Raw genomic sequence first — 21,396 nt, forward strand, 5'->3', positions numbered from 1 at the left:
TTCAGATCGGAGGATATTGCGTCCGTAACTCATTGAGAAGGTATGGTGTACATAGCTCACAGTGGAAGATTGAAAAATTCATGTGTATAGACGCAGATGGCTCAAAGGAAGAAACATCCTTACTTTAACAGGTCTGAGTGACTCGGAACTGATTTCATCAGGTCACATCTATCAATGGCAGACAACCAGATACTCGGAAAAGTTTGTGGATGCGTAGATTTCTTGCTCATTATTTGTCCCGGTGTTTGAACGTGCTTCCCAGTATTGACTTTAGCAGGGAGGCAGATCCGTGACATCGATAACATAGCTTCACAGAAATTTAATGATTTCGTGGGAAAACGTTCCAGAAAGGAACAGTTGTGGTGTCGCCCTACTCCTCCCATAAACTTGGCATATGTGGAACATTGCGCAGGGGCAGAACTAGTCCAATGAGCTCCAAAGAAGGACGCCCAGACGAAGAGCTGCAAAGGCCGATGAAAGAGCTCTTTGCTTCTCTCGGTCAAACTCGTGAGAACGTGCCTGTAATCTCGACTTCGGATGTAGATTTCTCTTCAGAGGTCAACGACTTGTGGGGCAAGGCAGAACCTGCACTAGATTTCAGTGATGATTTTCCACCTTCTCCATGGGACGAGGTAGATTCCAAGCTAGAACAACAGCAATCTGTTCAGGATACATTGGCCGTTGACCGAGCCTCCACAAGTGCTGCAGAGGATGAAGATGAAGACGAGCAGTTTGAGGACGCATACGGAGATTCGATAATACAGGATATACAAGATACAGACGCCACAAACGTCCCTGCATCCGCTCAAAGTCAGCAGGTTTCTGGTATATGTCTAGTTGAGACCCCGACCGTTACTAGCACCACAACAACTTTGTCAAACAGCACCACACTAGTATCAAGCAGCCAAGACGCAACACCTAGCCGATCGGAATCTGTATCAAACAGTGAATCAGCTGCTTCTTCATCTCAGATCAGCATTCAATTGCCACTCTCAAAATCGCAAAAGATATCTTCCATTCAGAACTTTATGAGAGAAGACCAAAAGGTATATGGCATGTAGCTTTTTTGTAAAATGTGTTCTGAGGACTGATCCTCTCTCTTCCTATAGGTGGCGTATGTGTGTCTGTGCCTTTTGTCGTTGACAGAGCTCCGAAAATCAAAGCTCATGGCGTTTCGGAAAGCTGGAAGAGAGGCGTATGATAAATGGCAGTCAGAGTTTATGGAGAGGCTGTTCCTCTACTTGGACGTTCCAGAGAAAGGTGTGAAAAATATTGACATTTTCGGAAAATAGCAAACCTACTTTGACTTGTTGAGTTTACTTTCAACATGTTCGAATGTAGTTGTAAAAACTTCAATGTCAATCTCTTAAGCTGCTGCATTAACTTGTACATCATTGTAGAACGGACCATGTATGAACAACTCGCAGAGCATGGCTTACAGGCAGTCGATGTGTCAAAACCATTGATAGATGATGCCCAGGCAACAGCAGAAAGCATGGCCCTAAAAGAACAACAAAAACAAACCGACGAGCAGTCTGCTCTTGATCGGCAATTACCGCTACCAGACCCGCAACCGACAATTGACAAGCCTGCAGATGTGCGATATACCATATTATCACACCTATTCATTCTGAGTATATCTGACGGCATATATGACGCCCGCGCAAGGAGCCTGTTAAAGACTGTGGCAAACCATTTACAGGTTACGCTGTTGGATTTGGTAAAACTAGAGACGTCTTTTGCTACACAGTTACGTATATATGAGGACACATCGCATGTGAAGGAGTCAAAGGAGACTGTTGATGACAGGAATAAGAAGGAGGCACGATCTAGATGGTTGGCTGCTGGTATCGCTACTGTAGCTGGTGGTGCTCTTATTGGGTTAACCGCAGGGCTAGCGGCACCGTTGATCACTGCTTCATTAGCCGGAACCGGAGTCAGTGCGTTCATGGCTAGTACGAGTGGCCTTGCCTTCATAACCAGCAGCGGTGTATTGGCTGGAGGCGGCATGAGTGGTTGGAAGATGCTGAAAAGAACGAGAGGCATTTCCCAATTCGAATTTATATCCATTGAAGACGGTGTAAGACAGTATATTATAGAACGAGAGGACAGACGTGCTGCGAGAGCAGTGGCACGTTCAAAACGTGTGAAACAGAAACGAAAGTCTATACGGCCGTCAAGTGATAGAAAAGCTCAGCCGTCAAATGTTGAAGTCGTTTTTGATGCTGATGAAGCAGTCGATGAAGAGGAAGAGAAATCTTCGTCTAGTAAGATGACGGGCAGTAACCGCCGTTACTCGAATGTGACGACGTCAACTCGTCGATATTCGAATGCACAATCTTCGTCATCACGAATTATTACACTACCAGATATAGTCGCATCACCGATAATCGAAGCACCGCTAATTGAACTCGAAGAACCGATACCAGATAATACGTTTGTCGCTCCTGATGACGACGAACTCCACGATATACCACTGGCAACAGTTTCGACACATCGCTCGTCCATGGACTCTGATAATGATTCATACGAGACTGCTTCTCAATCTTCATCAAAGCCGGCTCCATCTGAAAAGGGTACATTCGTTGCATCAGTATCGAAAACATTATCTTCATTACAGCGGCAAGCATCGTCTACTTCTATAAGTGGAGAAGCATTGCTTTCAATTGAGGACAAGGAAGGTGATATGCTGTTTCGGGCTCCTACACGTGAAGACCGCGTGAAGCAAGCAAATGTGCTTATCTCGGTCGTTGGCTATATTGCGTATGGGTCCGAGGTGAGATACTTTAGACGTGCAGCTACTTTTTTGGGGTTTAGGAGTTAACTCCAAATTCATGCAACACAGGACCACGTTTTGCCATACTCGGTCTTGGAACCATCACATTATGGTGATCATTACGCACTGATATGGGAAACTAAAATTTTACAGGAACTTGGAGCATCTTTAACTCTGCTGGCTTCAGAGGTTGCTTCGTTTTTAATCAGTCAAGGATTGGTGAGTGCGTGAAAGCTAAAAAGAATCAACGATATATGCATATTAACTCTCACTGTCATGATAGCAATTCACGATACTTCCTGGTTTAATGATGGCATTGACTGGACCTCTTTGGGTTATGAAGTTGACGTACGTCTTGCCTGAATACTTGAGGCGAACAAATTAGATTACAGGGCGCTCTCATAATCCTGACTCGCCTCATCCTTTCGCAGATACTTGTTGGACAACCCATGGGGAATGGCAATGTCCAAAGCTTCTAAAGCTGGAAAGGTATGGGTTTTAGTCGAGAGGCTCTCATTTCGTATACTCAATGTCTGGTTTGCAGGTCTTGGCTGACACTTTGATATTGCAAGTCCAAGAGAATCGGCCAGTCACCTTGATCGGTTTCTCACTGGGAGCTCATTTGATTTACTCGTGTTTAACCGAGTTGGCGTCGCGTGGCGTTTATGGAGTTGTTGAGGATGTATACATTCTTGGAGCACCAATACTGGTAATCACGCACTCTTGTTTGTGTAGTGTGAGTTTCAATTCTAATTTTGCTTGTTTATTGCTCTGATAATTCTAGGCCAACAACAGCGAATGGGAGCATGTGGCTAGTGTTGTGGCTGGTAAAATTGTCAATGGTTATCTAACCAAGGTAAAATACGACTTCTCATATTATGCCTTGTTATATTGTTTTGTCACGTCTGAAGCCTCTTTTGTCATTAGGATATGGTGTTAGGGGTATTATACAGAGCCTTAGCTGTGTACAAGGACGTCGCTGGTCTCTCTCCGATACAAGGAGTCGCCGGAATAGAAAACTTTTGTCTAGACGATGTTATTGATGGACATCTCGCATATCGATCAAACCTGCCCAAAATACTAAAGCATATTGGCTTCAACATTACACGAGAGACATTCGATGACGAAGATGAAGAAGACAAACGAGAAAAGGAGATGCATCTAGCTGAGATCGAGGCTCTCAAACAGGAACAGTTGAGAGCTCGTGAAGCTGATTTGCAAAAAAGGGAGGAGTTGAAACAGTTGAAGAAGGAGCAAGCTGAACAGAAACGGAAGGAGAAGGCTGAGATTGCATTGATCTTGAAAAAGCAGCGTGCATTTCAAGCTGAAGAAGCAAAGATTGATAAGGAGGAGGCACGAAAAGTTAGGGAAGCAGAAGCCAAGAAATTGGCTGAGGCTAAAGCTTCCGCCAAGATAGCAGAAGAAGCTGCCAGAGTAGCAGAAGAAGCTCGGATTGCTGCCAAATTAAAAAGTATCGTGTCTGCCGATGGTGTCGTGAGTCCCCAACTAGCTGTATTAGATGTAGAACCCGTCGAACCACCACAAGCACTCACAACTCCTGTAATAAAACCTCGATTCTCCGTCCTGAACATGATTGGTAAACCTGGTAGTGATGCCAGTACTACTTCTGGAGGTATCAAATCCGAAGTAAACCCACAGACCGACATCGCAACAGTAGAAAGCCCAACCATCGACAGCTCTGTCATACCGTCTCAGTCTGATAGTATACAAACAGTGAAACCCAGATTTTCAATACTCAATATGGCATCCTTTATTCGACGACCAACTGGCAGTCGAAGCAGTAGCGCCGAGGAGGCTGAATCACCTGGTCGTAATCAATCTTTGGCGACACCACCGCCGTCACCGCCAAATACATCTACATCAATCGATACCAGTAGTAGTGATAGGAACGAAGCAGTGAACAGCATTGCTACAATAACACCACCACTCCGCGCTGTCACTATGCATGAAATGCCGGATACGAGCAGACCAGTCACTCAAACTGCATTCAACGAATCGGCTTCCGTGAACGTGGGTGATGATTTGAAGGATGTAGTCTCGGACGCTGATGATGCTATCAGTAAAGCTCTCGCGGATCCTACTATTAGTGGTAGTATTGAGAGTGTCGAGAAGACCAACACCAGTACCAGTAACAAGCAGGACATTAGCTTAAAACTAGGCAATCTCATGGCACGATGGTCTGATGCCAAACCAAACAATAGTCTCATCATAGATCTAAACGAGCCAAAAACAATACCCGCAGCAACGGTACCAATGGTGCAGATCGATACCGCATCTTTGACACAACATATTCCTAGAATAGGAGAACACAGCGCATCATCCAGCCATCTCGATTTAACGGACGTTGAAGAATTACTGCATGTAGCAAGTCCTGCAATGGTCAAGCCGCCTAGTATATTTATGCCCAGCAGTCCAAGAATGGAGGATGCTGCATCACCTACCATTGAAGTACAAGAAGAAGACGATGGAAGTGCATCAGTTTTGTATAGTATTCCACTCGATGAGGATTTGAATCCGTGGAATTGAATGAGAACCCCATAATGTATCATAGGCTCGTTTTTGTAATCATCCAAGTAGTAGTAGTCAGTTGTTCATCAGTAGAATTTCTTCCCAAATTGTGTGGATCTTCTTTCATTTTGCAGGTTTTATGGTATTTTTATTTCAAGTGTGCTTCATTATATCTATTCGTCATTTTGAGCCAACCTAAAGAGACACAGATGTCAGTCGCTTGACCTTCGCATGAAATTGCTATACTGATGGGAGCTTCCAAGATGCAACAACCTACTTTATATGTTTTACAGTTGGTGGTATTCAAGGCTCTTGAGGTGCTCTTCCTTCTCACGTTCGACGACCTTTGAAGAATCCTTGGCATAACTAGGTGTAGCAGGTGGTGAGTATTCAGTTTGAAAGTAGCAGCAAGAAAGGGATTTGAGGTTTTGAGTAATTAGTCTCCACGAAGAGAGCTGCTGGTAATGCATCCAACCACTTTCACGTTACATAGACCAGCATCGACAATATATATAATATATACTCCATTCTCTCTCTCTCTCTTCCTCCCCTTCGACAACAACATCCAAATGATGCCAACACTCACGGAGTCCATAGATTGTATTCCAAGAAGGCAATCCATAACAAGACAGGGTAAATCATCTTGTATCTGTAGTTTGTGTAGATGCCGTCCCAGACAGAGCCCAGAGTAGCTTCAGTGCTCTTTGGCACTTCAGGCAACAAGTTCTTCAAATTGTCCCATGCGAATACAGAGTGATGGTTGCGAGTAGCCATGGTTTGTCGTGCTGCTGGACGCACGACCGAAGCACGGATGCTGGCTGATGCGACTCTTCCTAGTCGAAACATTGCTGGATTGTCTTGTTGTGTTTTTTTGTGAGGAGGAAGAATTGTCGCTGTCGGAGTACATGCACTTGTACGGCTTGCACGTATGTCTTGTATGTTAACGGGCGCATTGAATAAGCACAATATACGCGTTATAGATTTTATATAGTTTGGGTGTTTTTATGGTGTTTGCTATACTCAGTCTATATCGTTTTACTCGACACTTTCTGATAATGACAAGCACTAAGGTGACAGACGTGTTAACAACGCGTTGAACACTGACATTTACGCTTCTGCATACCTTTATACTATTGCTTAATGGAATTCGTAACGGTGGTGGTAGTGACTAGAATGAGAAATGTAAGGTGTGAGTATTTTTTGCATCATATTATTTGCTGTTGCAACCCCAAGAAGAGGGTGGAAGGATGTATTAAGCAGCGAATTCCTTCCAGCAGCATTCCTGTAATTGTAATATGCACTGCATCTGCGTGGATGAATTCGTTCCTCGTCTGACACAGGGACTTGCCAAACTCAAAAACTCTTTGACGCATCATCCCACAACAATGCCCTCCAATACAGTCGACAATCAACGTCGGTTCGCTGTATACTCACCCTCCAGCATGGTATGTAATGACGAAACCGAATGCGGATGCAGCAGCAATAAAGTGCAAGATTGGCCAGAATGTGTCTCCTTCAACGTATTTCTGGTAGTATTTGCCGCCAAAGGTGGTGGGTGCAGTATGGGGAGCCGGGCCCTTTGGTATTGCGGCATAGAAAGCCTTCATTTTGCCAAAGATTTCGGGATGGGCCTGTGGATAGGAGGACTGCAACTTGCCCAATTCCTTGAGAGAAGCGACATTGGGAGGAGACAAGGATGTCTTGGTTCGTACTTGGGCAAGCATGGCTCCTCGGAGGGCTCGAGTGCTGCCTCGTATCATGGCGGCGTTCATCCCTGTTTTATCTTATATAGCGTTGTCGTTGTTGATGCTTTTTGTTAAAAGATGTGGAAGGGGTGGCTGGCATCAAAGAGCCATAGTAGAAATAGGTAAATATATATCATGAGTCGTATATTCTAATGTGAAAAATACATTTTACTAGGATCCAACGCGTCGCAGAAAGACATACTCGCATCTTCACGTCATCAACCTGTTTTTTCATAAAATCCCAAAACAATGCGGAATTCAGCAATGGTGACACCGTTGTATCAAGACCGAGTGACTAGCGTGCATTCAGAGCTGTCAAAGAAAACGGATGCCGTCGTGTTTCCTCTTCGCTGGAGTCAAACCGCTGGAAGTTGGGATTTTCTTCTTAATTAATGGATTTTACGTGATGACGCGAGACAACAAGACAACTAAGCTCGACACTATCGGAATCTTGACATTCCGCGACGAAGCCGGTCTCTTTGGATCTCATCATCGTGTGTCGCATCAGCATCAACTTCAGATCATTCAAACACATCTGAACTCAAGTTTGTTGTCTGTGTGTGACTGCAATTCCATGTATATATATGTTCCTATCCATTTTTATACTTTTACAGCTGTTTCACCTTTGGTTTTCCATCTAGGATTCGACTAGGAAGGGCTTGTGTTGCAGTGCGAGTGGGGACGAGACGAAGGCCATGACTCTCTTTCGCCCAACCCATCTGTTGCCTTCCTGGTGCCCAACGACGGCGAATGAGAGCGCTACCTCCCAGGCGTCCAACTCCTGGAGGTAGCCGTACAAGGTCAAAAGACAGATAACAACAAAGTCAGGGTGAATCAAGTGTACTGGGCCAATTGCCCCATTTTCGAGCCGGTTGTTGACAGTGACGTTGTTGAATCGCGCGGTTAGGATAGTGTTGATGGTGACTCTGTGACTCCCAACTCCAGTTGATCGTGCTGCGATGCCAGCAATGTTTTCCGCCATGAGGTGGTGATGCTGTAAGGATGGTGCGTTATTTCTTTAGAATTTCCAATAATTTACACACTCGTTGCATCATTGACTATGTTTGGGTGGATTGAACGGCATACTGAATGGGGAAGATGATGCAATTTTGTAAAAAAAATATTCAAAGTCAAGCAAATGATGGACTGCTGTCACTTTACCTGCGAAAGGACGAGCGGGATGTGGATGGACAGGTGCAGCTACAACATTATTGTGATTATCATTATTGTCGGGGTTGGCCTACAAGGACCTTCTCGGTAAGAAAATCGGAAAAGACTGAGAAATTCACATTTTTCTTTTGCAGGGGATCCAAACTTACGAGAGCATCAGAGGCCGCTTGAGCTAGGGCATCTAACCTGCTAGGTGTAGCTTGCATATTGGCTCTCTTGGCTTCTCTTGCAAGTATATAAATCCGGGGTTTATGGCAGGACGGAAAGAATTATAGGGAATTTAGTTTCTTGGAAACGAAGACGCCACAAGCGGAAAACCGTCAAACTCTTTCAGCCAATCACAACGTTAGTTGAACGAAAGGAAAAGAATGACTTGTCGTGCCTTATTGTTGCCGGGTGGCAGTGGTGTCAAAAGTTTCGGATGTGTGTGTTAGACGGGAGAGCCTAATAGGAATTGTTGTGGATGAAAGAATATATATTCGATTAATTCTATAACGTCGCCAAAGCAGAAACTGCAATGAGCGTGGTTGGGAAAACCGATGAACATTGTTGTGTCGTGTAGAAAGTCACAGTTTGAGGATTTCGATTTTTACCAGGGAATGAAGGGCTTGACGGGGCCCAAGGTATGTTTGACGCATAGAGAACTCAGGAAGGAAGTATGGTTTCCGCATTACGAAACTCATACCAGCTACAGGATCAGAAGAATCCGTTACGAATTACTACTTTGCCCAAACCTGTGGAAATCACCTGTACTATACAAATATGCAGTGTTTGATAGTAACTGATGCTGCTCGCTACCCCTGTCTGCCCATGGAAGTTGTGAGATTGTGGCTGATTAGCGGCATTTGCAGGAACATCACAAACACCAAGTAAGACCTTGATCATCTCACTGACCACGATCACTTATCAACGCATTCTAACACTCCTTTCGTGACTAGACTGCATAAATGAACTCGTTTACGTGCCAACTTGTTGAACAGCCACAAATTCGGCTCTGGCATTCAGCAACGTGATATCGAATATCTACGAGAATTCCGTGTAGATGTAAGCCAAGAGATGGTGAGTGTACCGGCGAGAAGACTATCACGACCTGCATGTCATACCATTCTGCTTCTCGTGAACTCGTCAAGGCTCAACGAATCTACGCGACAAGATAGTAGTTCAAGCACCTTCATGTCACTTCTCGCCCAAACCTGTGAAGAACGCCGATTGTTTTTCTTGCCACCTAGATGATATACCCGTCATTTGCTCAAGTAGATACAGCACTCATTGACGCGTTTGTGGGAGCTCCAATGCCATTCCTGGAAAGGCCTCAACTCATGCCAAATCGTCAATGCTGGTTTGAGTAGTGGGTTGCTGCTGCTGAACCTAATATCGTTTGTACTTTGGTAAAGTCGTCCTCTGCTGATTCTGTGTACCTCTTAGTGAACTTCGACTCTTGTGTTGAAGCAAGAGACGTGCTATTTGGAGCATTTTAGTAACAGACTTCTTCCTCGTTAGTGCACTGCCGAGCCTCGCTCCCAGACCTTCACTTTGGGTGAATCGATCATTTTTGAAAACATGGCATCTGAATTGCTCAATTAGGCAATAAGTCGACTAGCAGATGCTGTGTTTGATTTACCCGAATAACAATTCACATGTGAATGTTCTCTATATGACTGATTTGCGTTTCTCTTTGCTCGAAAGTGCTTGGATTGACAACAGCACCCATAAAATTTGCGCATATTGACTATTCTCTTATCGCGTCGAGGAGTGGCTTCATATTTGGTCGGTTGTAATGTTCGCAGCTTCTTTGTTCACAGTTCACGAGAAAGGTGCAAATTAGTGAAAAGGAGCGACTTAATAGTTTGGATAAAGCTTATATTTGTATGGGTCAAGGCCTTTAATGCATCAGGCGCATGGCAGCGCTAGTTCAGGTACAATGCAATGTTTGCTGACGAGCTTTGGTCAAAAAAATCGGTTATTGGTTTTGTTCGAAATCAAACCATTGTGGAAAGTGGCTATTCATGTAGAACTTCTTGCATCATTTATACCTTGTCTCTAATACCGTTCGTTTCGTGGTGCTGAGACGTGTCCTATTTAAATTCATTTGGCATCACGAAACAAAATGGATTCACTAAACACACCCTTTCTTCTACGCTAGCTTCCCTCCAGACCCAACTTTGGGTTAAATGGACGACACATTTATTTAAAAGCTAATTTCTTTGCCGTCACATCGCTGCCTGGACAAACTCTGCACCACTACGATTGTTTGATTCTGCCCGAAGTACCCCCGGCCAAGAACCGTGCCATATATCAACTATGGGAAGAAGAATTCTTGCTGGCTGCTGCATTCGCAAGTGTATCATTGTCTGCTGATGGAACCCCGTCGTATGATGCCATCCCAAACTTGGGTCCTTTTCCAAGAACTGTATATGATGGTAGACGGAATGTCTATTCGGTTCGTGCTCTACCGCTTGGAGGAGATACGGCTGTATTCTATGTAGATTATGCAGAGACGGATGATCCTACTGGCAAAAGGTTTTTGTCATTACTTTGCACTTCTGTTTGATCTGGCACTCACACAGATCTTGCTTTAGGAGGGGCGTCAAGAGATTCAAGCTCATGTTTAAACGTGTGACAGAAATCAATATGCAACGTCTAGGTCTCTTTCTGGATGGAAGAATCACGGATGCTCCATACGATGCAATCATGGCTCTTGATGTGATCTTCCGACATCGCCCGTCACTGACGTTCACCACTATTGGTCGATGTTTCTACACTGCCGACTCAGCTGCCCCCATATCAGGTGGAGCTCAGTTATGGCAAGGATTTCATCAGAGCGTCAGACCAACTCAGGGAGGAATGCTCGTGAATCTAGATGTTAGTGCCACGGCCTTCCATCAACCTGGTCCCGTAGTAGACCTCATAGCGCAGATATTAGGTAGAAATCATGTAGCTGAATTGAGATATACATTGACAGAGAGAGATAGAGGCAAAGTAGAGAAGGCTCTGAAGGGGCTTAAGATATATGTGACGCATAGAGGACTCATGAAGCGTCGTTTCCGCATAACCAGACTCACTACTACAGCAGCCAATCGTACAATGTTTGCATTTGGTGATAAAGGCGAGGAGGAATCTGTCTCGAATTACTTTGCTCAAAAGTATGGACATCCTCTGCAGTTTGGAAACTTGCCTTGTTTAGTAGTAGGTGATCCAGCTCGCCACGTATACTTGCCCATGGAGGTTTGTGAGATTGTTCCTGGTCAGCGGCATTTGAGAAAGTTGAATGAACGACAAGTAAGAGTTGTGACAATCTCATAGCGCTTGGTGTTTTGGTGCCCATACGGGCCTTTCCGTTGTTTCTACTCGATACATACTCATAACGCTTTCGTTTCTAGACTGCCGAAATGATAAAGTTTACTTGCCAACCACCACAAACTAGATCGACAAAAATAGGGGCTGGTATACAAATACTACAGCAACGTGATATCGAATACCTACGAGAATTCCATGTAGATGTAAGCCAAGAGATGGTGACCATACCCGCAAGAATACTATCACCACCCTCAATATCATATCATCCTGCTTCCCGGGAACCCGTCATCACTCCTCGGGAAGGATCGTGGAATCTACGCGACAAAATGGTGGCTCAAGGTGTAACCTTGAGATCCTGGTCGGTAGTTGCATTTGGATCTGAAGCAGACTATCCAGTCTCTGCCGTTCAGAAGTTTATAACATTGTTAGTACAAACCTGTGAAGAATGTGGATTATATGTAGCCTCACAACAACCACCCATATCGTATACCCCTCCGTATGCCCAAGTAGAAAAAGCACTCATTGATGCCTATATGGTAGCCGGAAACTCATTCCTGGAAAGACCTCAACTCATCTTGTGTATATTGCCAAATACCAGTGTCCCATTATATGCCGAAATTAAAAGAGTTTCTGATACTGTTATCGGTATTGCTACTCAATGTGTACTCGCCAAACATGTCTTTGCTGCAAAAAGGCAATATTGTGCGAATGTGTGCCTTAAAGTGAGTTGCTCGTTGTAAAACAGTTGATTTCCTTTTGACACGACCCTTTTGTGTTGCATAGATCAATGTCAAGTTGGGTGGCATGAACTCGTATCTCAGCAATGCCCAATTGCCGTTTGTAAGCGAACGACCCACCATCATTTTCGGAGCTGATGTTACGGTAAGATTTGGGTTGATTTCGTGCGAAGCATATCTCTTGTTCTTACTCTCGTCTTTTTTAGCATCCGGGTAAGCAGACAGCTCGGACAGTCACCCTAGATTTGTGCGTCAACACTTGCAAATCTCTCATCATCAATTCGATATTTCAGCACCTGGCTCCACTTCAAATCAGTCAATTGCAGCATTGGTTGGTTCGATGGATGCTCAATGCTCACGTTACGCTGCTGCTATTCGGGTGCAACGTGGCCGACAAGAAGTCATTCAAGACCTCAGTGGAATGGTAGTTGAATTGCTCAAGACATTTTATCAAACGTAAGTTTCGATGTGGGTTTGGTCGAAGTTTGGAGTGATGCTTAATCACTATCTCGTCAACAGATGCGGATCCAAACCAGATCGAGTCATCATGTATCGGTACGTATAATTCTGGCGTGTTTCAATGTCATTGTGTTTTTCGCAGCTGTCATGTACGAACCAATCTCGATTTATAGTGATGGTGTTTCTGAGGGTCAGTTCTCAGAAGTTTTACGAAATGAAGTTGAAGCCATTCAAAGGGCCTGTATAATCTTGGAGCCCTCATATCGACCTCTTATAACCTTTGTTGCTGTGCAAAAACGACATCATGCTCGCTTTTTCCCCATTCAGCGGGAAGATGCTGATAGATCTGGAAATATACTGCCTGGAACCATCATTGAAAGTGGCGTCACACACCCCTCTGGTATGGGATTACCCATTCTCTTTTTTGTTTTTGTTTTTACGCTTGTATCGAGACGTTGACACATCACTTTGTAGAATTCGATTTTTATTTGTGCTCTCATCCTGGATTACAAGGAACCTCAAAGCCTACTCATTATCACGTCCTCTATGATGAAAACAAATTTGACGCTGATGGTACAATAACAACATCACAATTCCGACTTTGTCGCTCCAGATTGACGTTGCATTGTTTTCTAACAGGATTGCAAGAACTGACATACCGTCTGTGTTACTTATACTGTCGAGCTACTCGCAGTGTCTCTGTCTGTCCCCCAGCATATTATGCACACACAGTAGCAGCTCGAGCCCGTTTCCATGCATCACAGGAACCACCACTCTCTGACTCTGAGGCACCATCGCCTTTGGGACTTGGAGTGAGCAATATGTCGATGCCTTCCAAACTGTCTGGATATATTACACCTCGACCAATGTCTAGTTCACCTGTACCCGGTGGAATGGTAGGAAGTGGTTATGAGACTCCACGATATGGTGGTAGCTCTGCCGCATCTTCTGTCATGGGAACTCCTACTATCGGGCAGATGGCTGGTATGAGAGGAGGTGTCAGCAGTCTTCCTTCGTATTTGCGAGATGGAGGCCGTGGTGATGGTAGACATGTGGTTTACGGTGTAGTAAAGTCAGAGCTCGCAGGAACCATGTACTTCTTGGTGAGTTTTCCATTAATATCATGCCCTTCACCTGCTCGTTGCTGACTTTGATTGTTTAGTGATTCTGATGGTCCTGATGTGCCTGCTCTTGGAAGATGGTGGAACCAATAATCCAAGAAGGATGTGATTTGTATGTATAAAAGAAATACAAATTCTGTATGATATCTGTAATATGTGGTGTAGCTTTGTAGTCTGGTTGAAGACTTTCGCAAGTCTTAAAGTGCCGTCTTTGTAAAGTAGTTTTGAGCATGTGGAAGAGCAGTCTCGATAGAGTTATTGCGAATATTGATTCGGAAGCATCTGACGCGTTCTTGCGCGAATCTCGTCTCATACTTGTCTTCTAAGCTTCACATCCTTCGCGTCGATTCTTCCCAAAATCCAAACATAATCGGAAAGACATCGATTGAGCTGAATTGGACGGTCTCAAGATGTCTGATAGTGACGGTGGCGACGATTACAATGGTTCGGATTCGGAAGACTATGATGCAAAGACCAAGGTAAGCTGCATTCGTATCACTTAATTATTCAAGCCAGCGAGCATGCAGTCAAGAACATGGATGAGCGCAAAGATCAACCCAGAACTATTTATAGAAAAAGGCTCCAGCCAAAGCTAAAGCATCTACGACTACTACCGCCAAGGGATCTACCAAGCCCAAGGCATCAACAGCAACATCATCAAAAGCTGCGCGCAAACCAAAAGCAACTTCTGCAGCTACGAAGAAAGCTTCTCCGATACGAGATGATGCATCCAATCCGCCATCACCTGCTGCTGGTCCCAGCAAGACTGCCAAGAAACCATCAGCCTCCAAGACTGTAGAAGAAATCTATCAGAAAAAGACTCAATTGGAACACATCTTGCTACGTCCAGATTCATATATCGGATCTATAGAGAAGGCTCAGCAACAGATGTGGGTGTTTGAAGAAGGGGGGATGGTACTTCGCAATGTCACATATGTACCTGGTTTCTACAAGATCTTTGATGAAATCTTGGTCAATGGTATGTATGTCACTTTGTTTGTTTAAAATGCTATTTCAACGCAGCAAATACATTAGTTACTGATCTCACACATATCAACTCTCCCTCTTTTGCTAGCTGCCGACAACAAGACTCGTGATGCTTCAATGGACATTCTTAAAGTCACCATTGACCGTGAAACGAACCAGATCTCAGTTTATAATACTGGTCGTGGTATCCCTATCGAGATGCATAACAAGGAGAAAATCTATGTACCTGAGTTGATTTTTGGGCATCTTCTCACATCGTCTAATTATGATGACAATGAAAAGAAGACAACTGGTGGTCGAAACGGTTATGGAGCCAAGCTATGTAACATCTTCAGTACAGAGTTTATTGTAGAGACTGCAGACTCGATATCTGGCAAAAAGTATAAACAGGTCTTCAACGATAATATGGGCCGAAAATCCGAGCCAATGATCTCGTCAAATAGTAAAGGTGAAAACTATACTAGAATCACGTTTACACCTGATCTGGCCAAGTTTCACATGACGGAAATTGACGATGATCATGAAGCTCTCCTGACTCGCCGTGTATATGATGTCGCCGGTGTGGTAAAAGGTGTAAAAGTATGGCTCAACGAAAAGAGGGTTCCCGTAAAAGGATTCCAGCAATATATTGATCTCTTCACAGCTTCTGGAGAAATCAATGCTAGCAATGCACCCATTATATTCGAAACTGCCAACGAACGATGGGAGGTTGGAGCAACGGTCAGCGATGGCCAGTTCCATCAAGTCAGTTTCGTAAACTCTATCGCTACAACCAAAGGTGGCACTCATGTAGCTCATGTAGCGGATCAATTGGTTACAGCTCTGATTGCTGCTGTACAGAAAAAGGATAAGAAGGCCGCACCTTTGAAAGCACACCAAATCAAGAGTCACTTGTCGATATTTGTCAATTGTCAGGTATGTTTCGAATGTTGTTAATCCAACAGAGTCGGATTTTACACATCGGCACACTGCTAACGAGTCTCACGTTCTAGATTGAGAATCCAACATTTGACTCACAGACAAAGGAGCACATGACCTTGCGTGCAAGTGCATTTGGATCAAAATGCACTCTCAGTGAAGACTTTATCAAAAAGGGTCAGTATTCACAGCACATGAATTGAGTTCCCATATCGTGCAAAGACTCATTGATGTGCTCCATTAGTTCTCAAATCCGGTGCTGTTGAATCCATTATGAGCCAAGCCAAGGCCAAGCAAGACCAACTCTTGAAAAAGACTGATGGTCAGAAATCCACGCGTATCTCTGGTATCACCAAACTAGATGATGCCAATAATGCTGGAACTCGTAGTGCAGCACAATGTACTCTCATCTTGACTGAAGGAGATTCAGCAAAGGCATTGGCCGTATCTGGTCTTGCTGTTGTTGGTCGTGACAATTATGGAGTATTTCCACTTCGAGGCAAACTGCTCAATGTACGAGAAGCCAGTCATTCTCAGATAATGGGCAACGTAGAAATCTCTGCCATCAAGAAAATTCTCGGATTGCAGCAAGGAAAAGTTTATCAGAATGTTGATAGTTTGCGATATGGTCATTTGATGATTATGACTGATCAGGTATTTCTTAACATTGGCCCCAGTTTTCTTCCGCTGTTGTTTGGCTAACACCTGATGCCACGTAGGATCACGATGGATCGCATATCAAAGGCTTGATCATCAACTTCCTCGATCATTTCTGGCCTAGTTTGTTGAAGGTTCCACAGTTCTTGGTAGAGTTCATCACTCCCATTGTCAAGGTATGGGTAAACGAGAAGATTGACCATCATCATTACCCTTTCATCCAAACTCACATTCATGATAATCACAGGTTACGAAAGGGAAAGACCGTAACAAGCGAGAAGTCACCTTCTTCACCATTCCCGAGTATGAACAATGGAAGGAAGAAAATGAAGAGGGGAAAGGGTGGACTATCAAATACTACAAAGTATACCAATTCCCGAACACCTTTTCCACCGTCTCCTTTCTAAAGCTCAACTCGTTTACACAACAGGGTTTGGGTACCAGTACATCAGAAGATGCTAAAAAGTACTTTGGTGCCATGAATCGTCATCTCAAGCCTTTCCGTATTGCTTCTAATGAAGACCGAGAGCTGGTAGACATGGCATTCAACAAGAAGAAGGCTGATGACCGTAAAGATTGGCTACGTCAATTCCAGGTATCTGTGCCGTATGCCTATCCATTCAACTGTTTCGCAGGATGAAATAACTCATCCTGTGCTTGGCTTTTTAGCCTGGTACATATATGGATCACAGCATAAACGAAATACCCATTTCCGATTTTATCAACAAGGAGTTGATTCTTTTCTCCATGGCTGATAATACTCGATCTATTCCCAGTGTTGTCGATGGTCTCAAGCCTGGACATAGAAAGATCATGTTTGCGTGCTTCAAGAGAAATCTCAGAGCGGACATCAAGGTCAAATCGCCCAAACTCACATTTTGCTGCTTTTATTGCCACTCAACTCTTTCGTATTATTTAGGTTGCCCAACTTGCTGGTTATGTTGCTGAACATTCTGCTTATCATCATGGTGAACAGTCCTTGTGTTCTACAATTGTTGGTCTGGCACAAAACTTTGTCGGAAGCAACAATTTAAACTTGCTTGTACCTGAGGGACAATTCGGTACTCGTCTTCAAGTATGTTGAAAATTTCGATTTGGCTCGAAATAGAGACGTTTAATAATATTTCAAACTGATAGGGTGGTAAAGATGCTGCCAGTCCTCGTTATATCTTCACTCTGTTGGCTCCTCTTGCTCGCACAGTCTTCCATCCTCAAGACGATGCTTTGCTCAAATACTTGCAAGATGATGGTCAAAAAATCGAACCTGAATGGTATGTGCTTCACTTGGCTGCATTCAACTGCAAAATGACCTTGGATACTCCATAAAAACATAGGTACATGCCAGTTCTTCCATTGCTCTTGATCAATGGTGCTGAAGGTATTGGCACTGGATGGAGTACTGCTATTCCCAACTACAAGTAGGTTGCTTTCAGACGATGTAACAAATTTGACCCTCGCTCACCTTTCTTCCTTTGTGTTAGTCCTCGTGACGTAGTCGACAACTTGATTCGCATGATCAATGGCGCAGCTCCAGTGAAGATGCATCCGTGGTACCGTGGCTTCAATGCGAGTACTGTTGTATCACCTAAAAGCTTGGCCAAGTCTTGAGTCTAACTTTGTTGTCTTGCTCTAGGGTACCATTGAAGCTCTGGACAAGGGTAAATACAAAGTCACCGGTATTATCAGAAAGCTATCAGATACAACTGTAGAGATTACCGAATTGCCAATCAAGTCATGGACCCAATCATACAAAGAACTGCTAGAAGAATGGTTGGTTGGGTCTGACAAGGTTCAACCATGGATCAGGGTAAAACCAGGCAAATTATCGAGGTCTAGTGTCTGGAACACTAAACTTCTTTCACTTTTCTAGGATTACAAGGAGTATCATACCGATTCTCGTGTACATTTCGAAATTACGGTAACTCCTGAAGTTATGGCTGCTGCCGAAGCTGAGGGTTTGGAAAAACGTTTCAAGATGACGGCTAGTCTTACAACGACCAATATGGTCTGTTTTGACGCCGAAGGTCGTATCCGTAAATACGAAAGTGTTGACGAGATTCTGGCTGAGTTTTACGAAATGCGTTTACGATACTACGTCAAACGCAAAGTGAGTATTCAAACGAGTCTATCGCATTCTGGTATGGTTTTGATGTTGACGAATTCATTCTTTAGGACTATGTATTGGGACAATTGACCGAAGACTGGAAACGACTTGACAATCGTGTACGATTCGTTAAGGAGATTGTATCTGGAAGCCTAGTCGTGCAAAACAGAAAGAAAGCAGAAATCATTGCAGACTTGCGAACTCGTAAATACGATCCAGTATACAAGAAGAAGGATGATCAAGCATCTGCTGAAGAGGAGCAAGGAGACGCTAGTGACAGAGAACATGGATACGATTACTTGCTCAGTATGCCGATCTACAACTTGACTTTGGAAAAGGTTTTGATTGGCTGACGATGGGCGATAAGTGTAAGATTGGGCAAATGGTAACACTTATTTGCACATCTACCAGATCCAACAACTCGAACGAGAAAAGGCAGAGAAGCAACAAGAGCTCGAAATCTTGGAAGGCAAATCACCCACAGATTTATGGCTTACAGACTTGGATGCCTTCACTGCTCAATGGCAGGTCAGTCAAAACCTCAATACCTTCTACTGCCAGAAGAAAACGACGCAACGTCCATCTTTAGGCCTTTGAAGCTGAAATGGAAGAGATTGAATCACAGCAGCCTGCTATGAAGAAAGGATCCAAGCTTGCCATCAAGAAGACCAAACCAAAGAAGAAGGCTGCTGATAGTGATGATGATGATGATATTGAGGATGCTATGGATCTAGATGACGAAGATGATGTATTTGAAGTGAAGAAGCGTGAGTGATCAATTGTATTGCATTTCTGGCATCCACCGAATGATCAATTCTGTCGTTGTTGGCTTCTAGCTGCTCCAAAGAAACCTGCTGCTTCCAAAGCCAAACCAGTGATTGCTCCGGCGGCTGAACCTGTGAAAGCACCAGTCAAACCACCAACCAAACGTACAGTCAAGAGAGTTGTTGCAGCACCTGCTCTTAAGGATGCCATGGATGTAGACGACGATGAAGTCACTAATTCACCCAAACCAAAGAAGTCTGCTCTTCGTAAGTTTCCAATAAGCTGATGCCGTTAGGTCAGTCAATCGGTTTTGTGTGTGCTAACTCTATCTGTTTCTGTGTAGCAACCATGACGGCTGTACCAAAGTCACCAAAAGTTGAACCGACAGGGAATGCCTTGAGTGATCGTTTGAATAAGCTTTTAGCTTCGAAGAGGGCAGTCCCATCTATGCCGAGGTATGAGATTGGAATCACTTCTCTGTTTTAGTAGAGCTTGGATCATCAGTTGTATCTGGCGCTGCATTGGTTGCGGTTTACTTTTGTTAACAGAGATAAATTTCATTAGTGCACCAGCATCGCCTTCTAGTCTAGCAGGATCGTCAGCCTTCAAGAGTCACTCTAGTAGTAGCAGTAGTTTGGCACGATCTCCCTCAAAGATTCTAGCATCCAAATCCAAAATGCCTGTACCTATATCACCTGTCAAGTCTCCATTGGCCCCAAAGAAAACTTTGCCATTGCCATCCACAACAACAACAACGAAAGCACCCGCCAGACCAGCAGCAAAGGCTCCCGCTGCTGCGAAGAAGGCAGCCCCAGCCCCAAAACCAGCTGCAGCACCAAAGGCTAATAAGTACTCTAAAGCTAAAGGAAAAGAATCAGAAGAAGAAAGTGAGGAAGAAAGTGAAGAAGTTTCAGAAGAAGAAATAGAAGATAGTGACGAGCAAGACGTCAAATCTATTAAGAAACCAACAGCTCCAAAGAAAACCATCAAGGCAGCTGTCAAAGAAGCAGTAGAAGAAAGTGACGAAGAAGACAACAAACCTGTAAAGAAATTAACAGACGCAGGAGCAGCAAAGAAAAACGCACCCGGTCAACTTACTGTTGTATCAGATGATGACGATTTTATGATGGGGAGGGAAGTCTCGAAGAAAAAGGCACCCGGTAAACGTACTGTTGTATCAGATGACGATGAAGATTTTGTGACGGAGAAGGAAACATCAAGGAAAAAGGCACCTGGTAAACCTACCGTTGTATTAGATAAAGATGACGATGTTGTCGAAAAGGAAGCCTCGCCACCATCATCACGTCCAGTCGGAGGTCTAGTAGGACTTGTACCAGTAGCACCCACCGCTGAAGTCTCACGACCTGGTCGTGCGGTTCGCGCTGCCGCTATCAAGAAGTCTGTTTATGTGGAGGCCTCTGATGAAGACGAGAACGGTGTTATAAGTAATGATGGCGAGGCGGATGCTAGCTTCCAAATGGAATTTGACGATTGAAAAACGGAAAATATAAAGAGATAGGTTAAAATTTGTATAAAAGAAGAAACATGATGTATATTAGGTGAATTGTACGAATAAGAAAAGATATGACATTGAGGCAGGGAGTGTCAGAATTAAGTGTTTTAAGACGACGACACAGTGTGTTACATTATAGTGCATCCCTTCTTGACGTTTGCATCAGAAGATGGACGTTTCTTCGCAGATTTATTGTCGTGTCCCTTTTTGGCAGCACCCGTCGTCTCTTCACCAACTTTCTCATCAACAACAACTAGGATTACTTCTTCTTTATCATAATGTGCAGTGAGTTGGCTACCCACACTCGTTGCTTGATGCTGTTGCGAAGTACCCGCAGTGTTTGACAAGATATACCCAACAAGATGAGCAACCAATTCAACACTCTGACTAACAAGACCAGATAACGTCTCCTTCTCGATAGTCCCCTTCAGTATCGTCTTTGAAGTGAAGTCGACTTTGCATGATATCCGAAGTCGGGTAGCTGCTGAATTGTTGGTATCTGATATGATGCATGTACGTACACGGGTCGAGAATGTGCTGCCTGATGGTACGTCTGGTGTTTTGGATATGGTTTCGATGCATATGTATCTGTGAAGAGAGAGATAAGATGTGCATAAG

The 21,396-nt window shown here is 44.0% G+C and overlaps 5 protein-coding genes across 5 annotated transcripts; 3 read left to right on the forward strand and 2 right to left on the reverse strand.

Moving 5' to 3' along the window:
- Nucleotides 1-428: 428 nt before the first annotated feature.
- On the forward strand, nt 429-5,323 carry SmJEL517_g05100 (uncharacterized protein; the record flags this gene model as incomplete). The annotated part of the gene is made up of 9 exons (XM_031171028.1): nt 429-1,046; nt 1,110-1,260; nt 1,401-2,776; nt 2,846-2,995; nt 3,060-3,124; nt 3,208-3,265; nt 3,321-3,485; nt 3,561-3,632; nt 3,704-5,323. The coding sequence occupies 9 exons, from the start codon at nt 429-431 to the stop codon at nt 5,321-5,323; spliced, it is 4,275 nt and encodes a 1,424-aa protein (XP_031022999.1).
- Nucleotides 5,324-5,478: 155 nt separating this feature from the next.
- Nucleotides 5,479-6,151, reverse strand: SmJEL517_g05101 (uncharacterized protein; the record flags this gene model as incomplete). The annotated part of the gene is made up of 3 exons (XM_031171029.1): nt 5,479-5,500; nt 5,597-5,671; nt 5,892-6,151. The coding sequence occupies 3 exons, from the start codon at nt 6,149-6,151 to the stop codon at nt 5,479-5,481; spliced, it is 357 nt and encodes a 118-aa protein (XP_031022998.1).
- A 189-nt stretch (nt 6,152-6,340) lies between these two features.
- On the reverse strand, nt 6,341-7,077 carry SmJEL517_g05102 (uncharacterized protein; the record flags this gene model as incomplete). Its single annotated transcript, XM_031171030.1, has 4 exons — nt 6,341-6,370; nt 6,429-6,473; nt 6,533-6,611; nt 6,740-7,077. The coding sequence occupies 4 exons, from the start codon at nt 7,075-7,077 to the stop codon at nt 6,341-6,343; spliced, it is 492 nt and encodes a 163-aa protein (XP_031023001.1).
- A 3,041-nt stretch (nt 7,078-10,118) lies between these two features.
- On the forward strand, nt 10,119-13,927 carry SmJEL517_g05103 (uncharacterized protein; the record flags this gene model as incomplete). The annotated part of the gene is made up of 12 exons (XM_031171031.1): nt 10,119-10,136; nt 10,364-10,740; nt 10,800-11,499; nt 11,601-12,239; nt 12,301-12,399; nt 12,461-12,467; nt 12,548-12,710; nt 12,774-12,809; nt 12,887-13,113; nt 13,188-13,286; nt 13,353-13,806; nt 13,876-13,927. The coding sequence occupies 12 exons, from the start codon at nt 10,119-10,121 to the stop codon at nt 13,925-13,927; spliced, it is 2,871 nt and encodes a 956-aa protein (XP_031023000.1).
- Nucleotides 13,928-14,244: 317 nt separating this feature from the next.
- SmJEL517_g05104 (uncharacterized protein) lies at nt 14,245-20,760 on the forward strand (the record flags this gene model as incomplete). The annotated part of the gene is made up of 21 exons (XM_031171032.1): nt 14,245-14,313; nt 14,408-14,813; nt 14,910-15,736; nt 15,814-15,916; nt 15,984-16,393; nt 16,459-16,572; nt 16,644-16,760; nt 16,827-16,991; nt 17,066-17,251; nt 17,316-17,471; nt 17,534-17,667; nt 17,731-17,814; nt 17,878-17,974; nt 18,030-18,203; nt 18,267-18,503; nt 18,569-18,838; nt 18,912-19,028; nt 19,090-19,267; nt 19,337-19,531; nt 19,609-19,720; nt 19,830-20,760. 21 exons carry the CDS (start codon nt 14,245-14,247, stop codon nt 20,758-20,760), a joined length of 5,082 nt encoding a protein of 1,693 aa, XP_031023003.1.
- Nucleotides 20,761-21,396: the final 636 nt, after the last annotated feature.

This window comes from Synchytrium microbalum (assembly GCF_006535985.1).
Source record: "Synchytrium microbalum strain JEL517 chromosome Unknown SmJEL517_scf0042, whole genome shotgun sequence".
NCBI lineage: Eukaryota > Fungi > Chytridiomycota > Chytridiomycetes > Synchytriales > Synchytriaceae > Synchytrium > Synchytrium microbalum.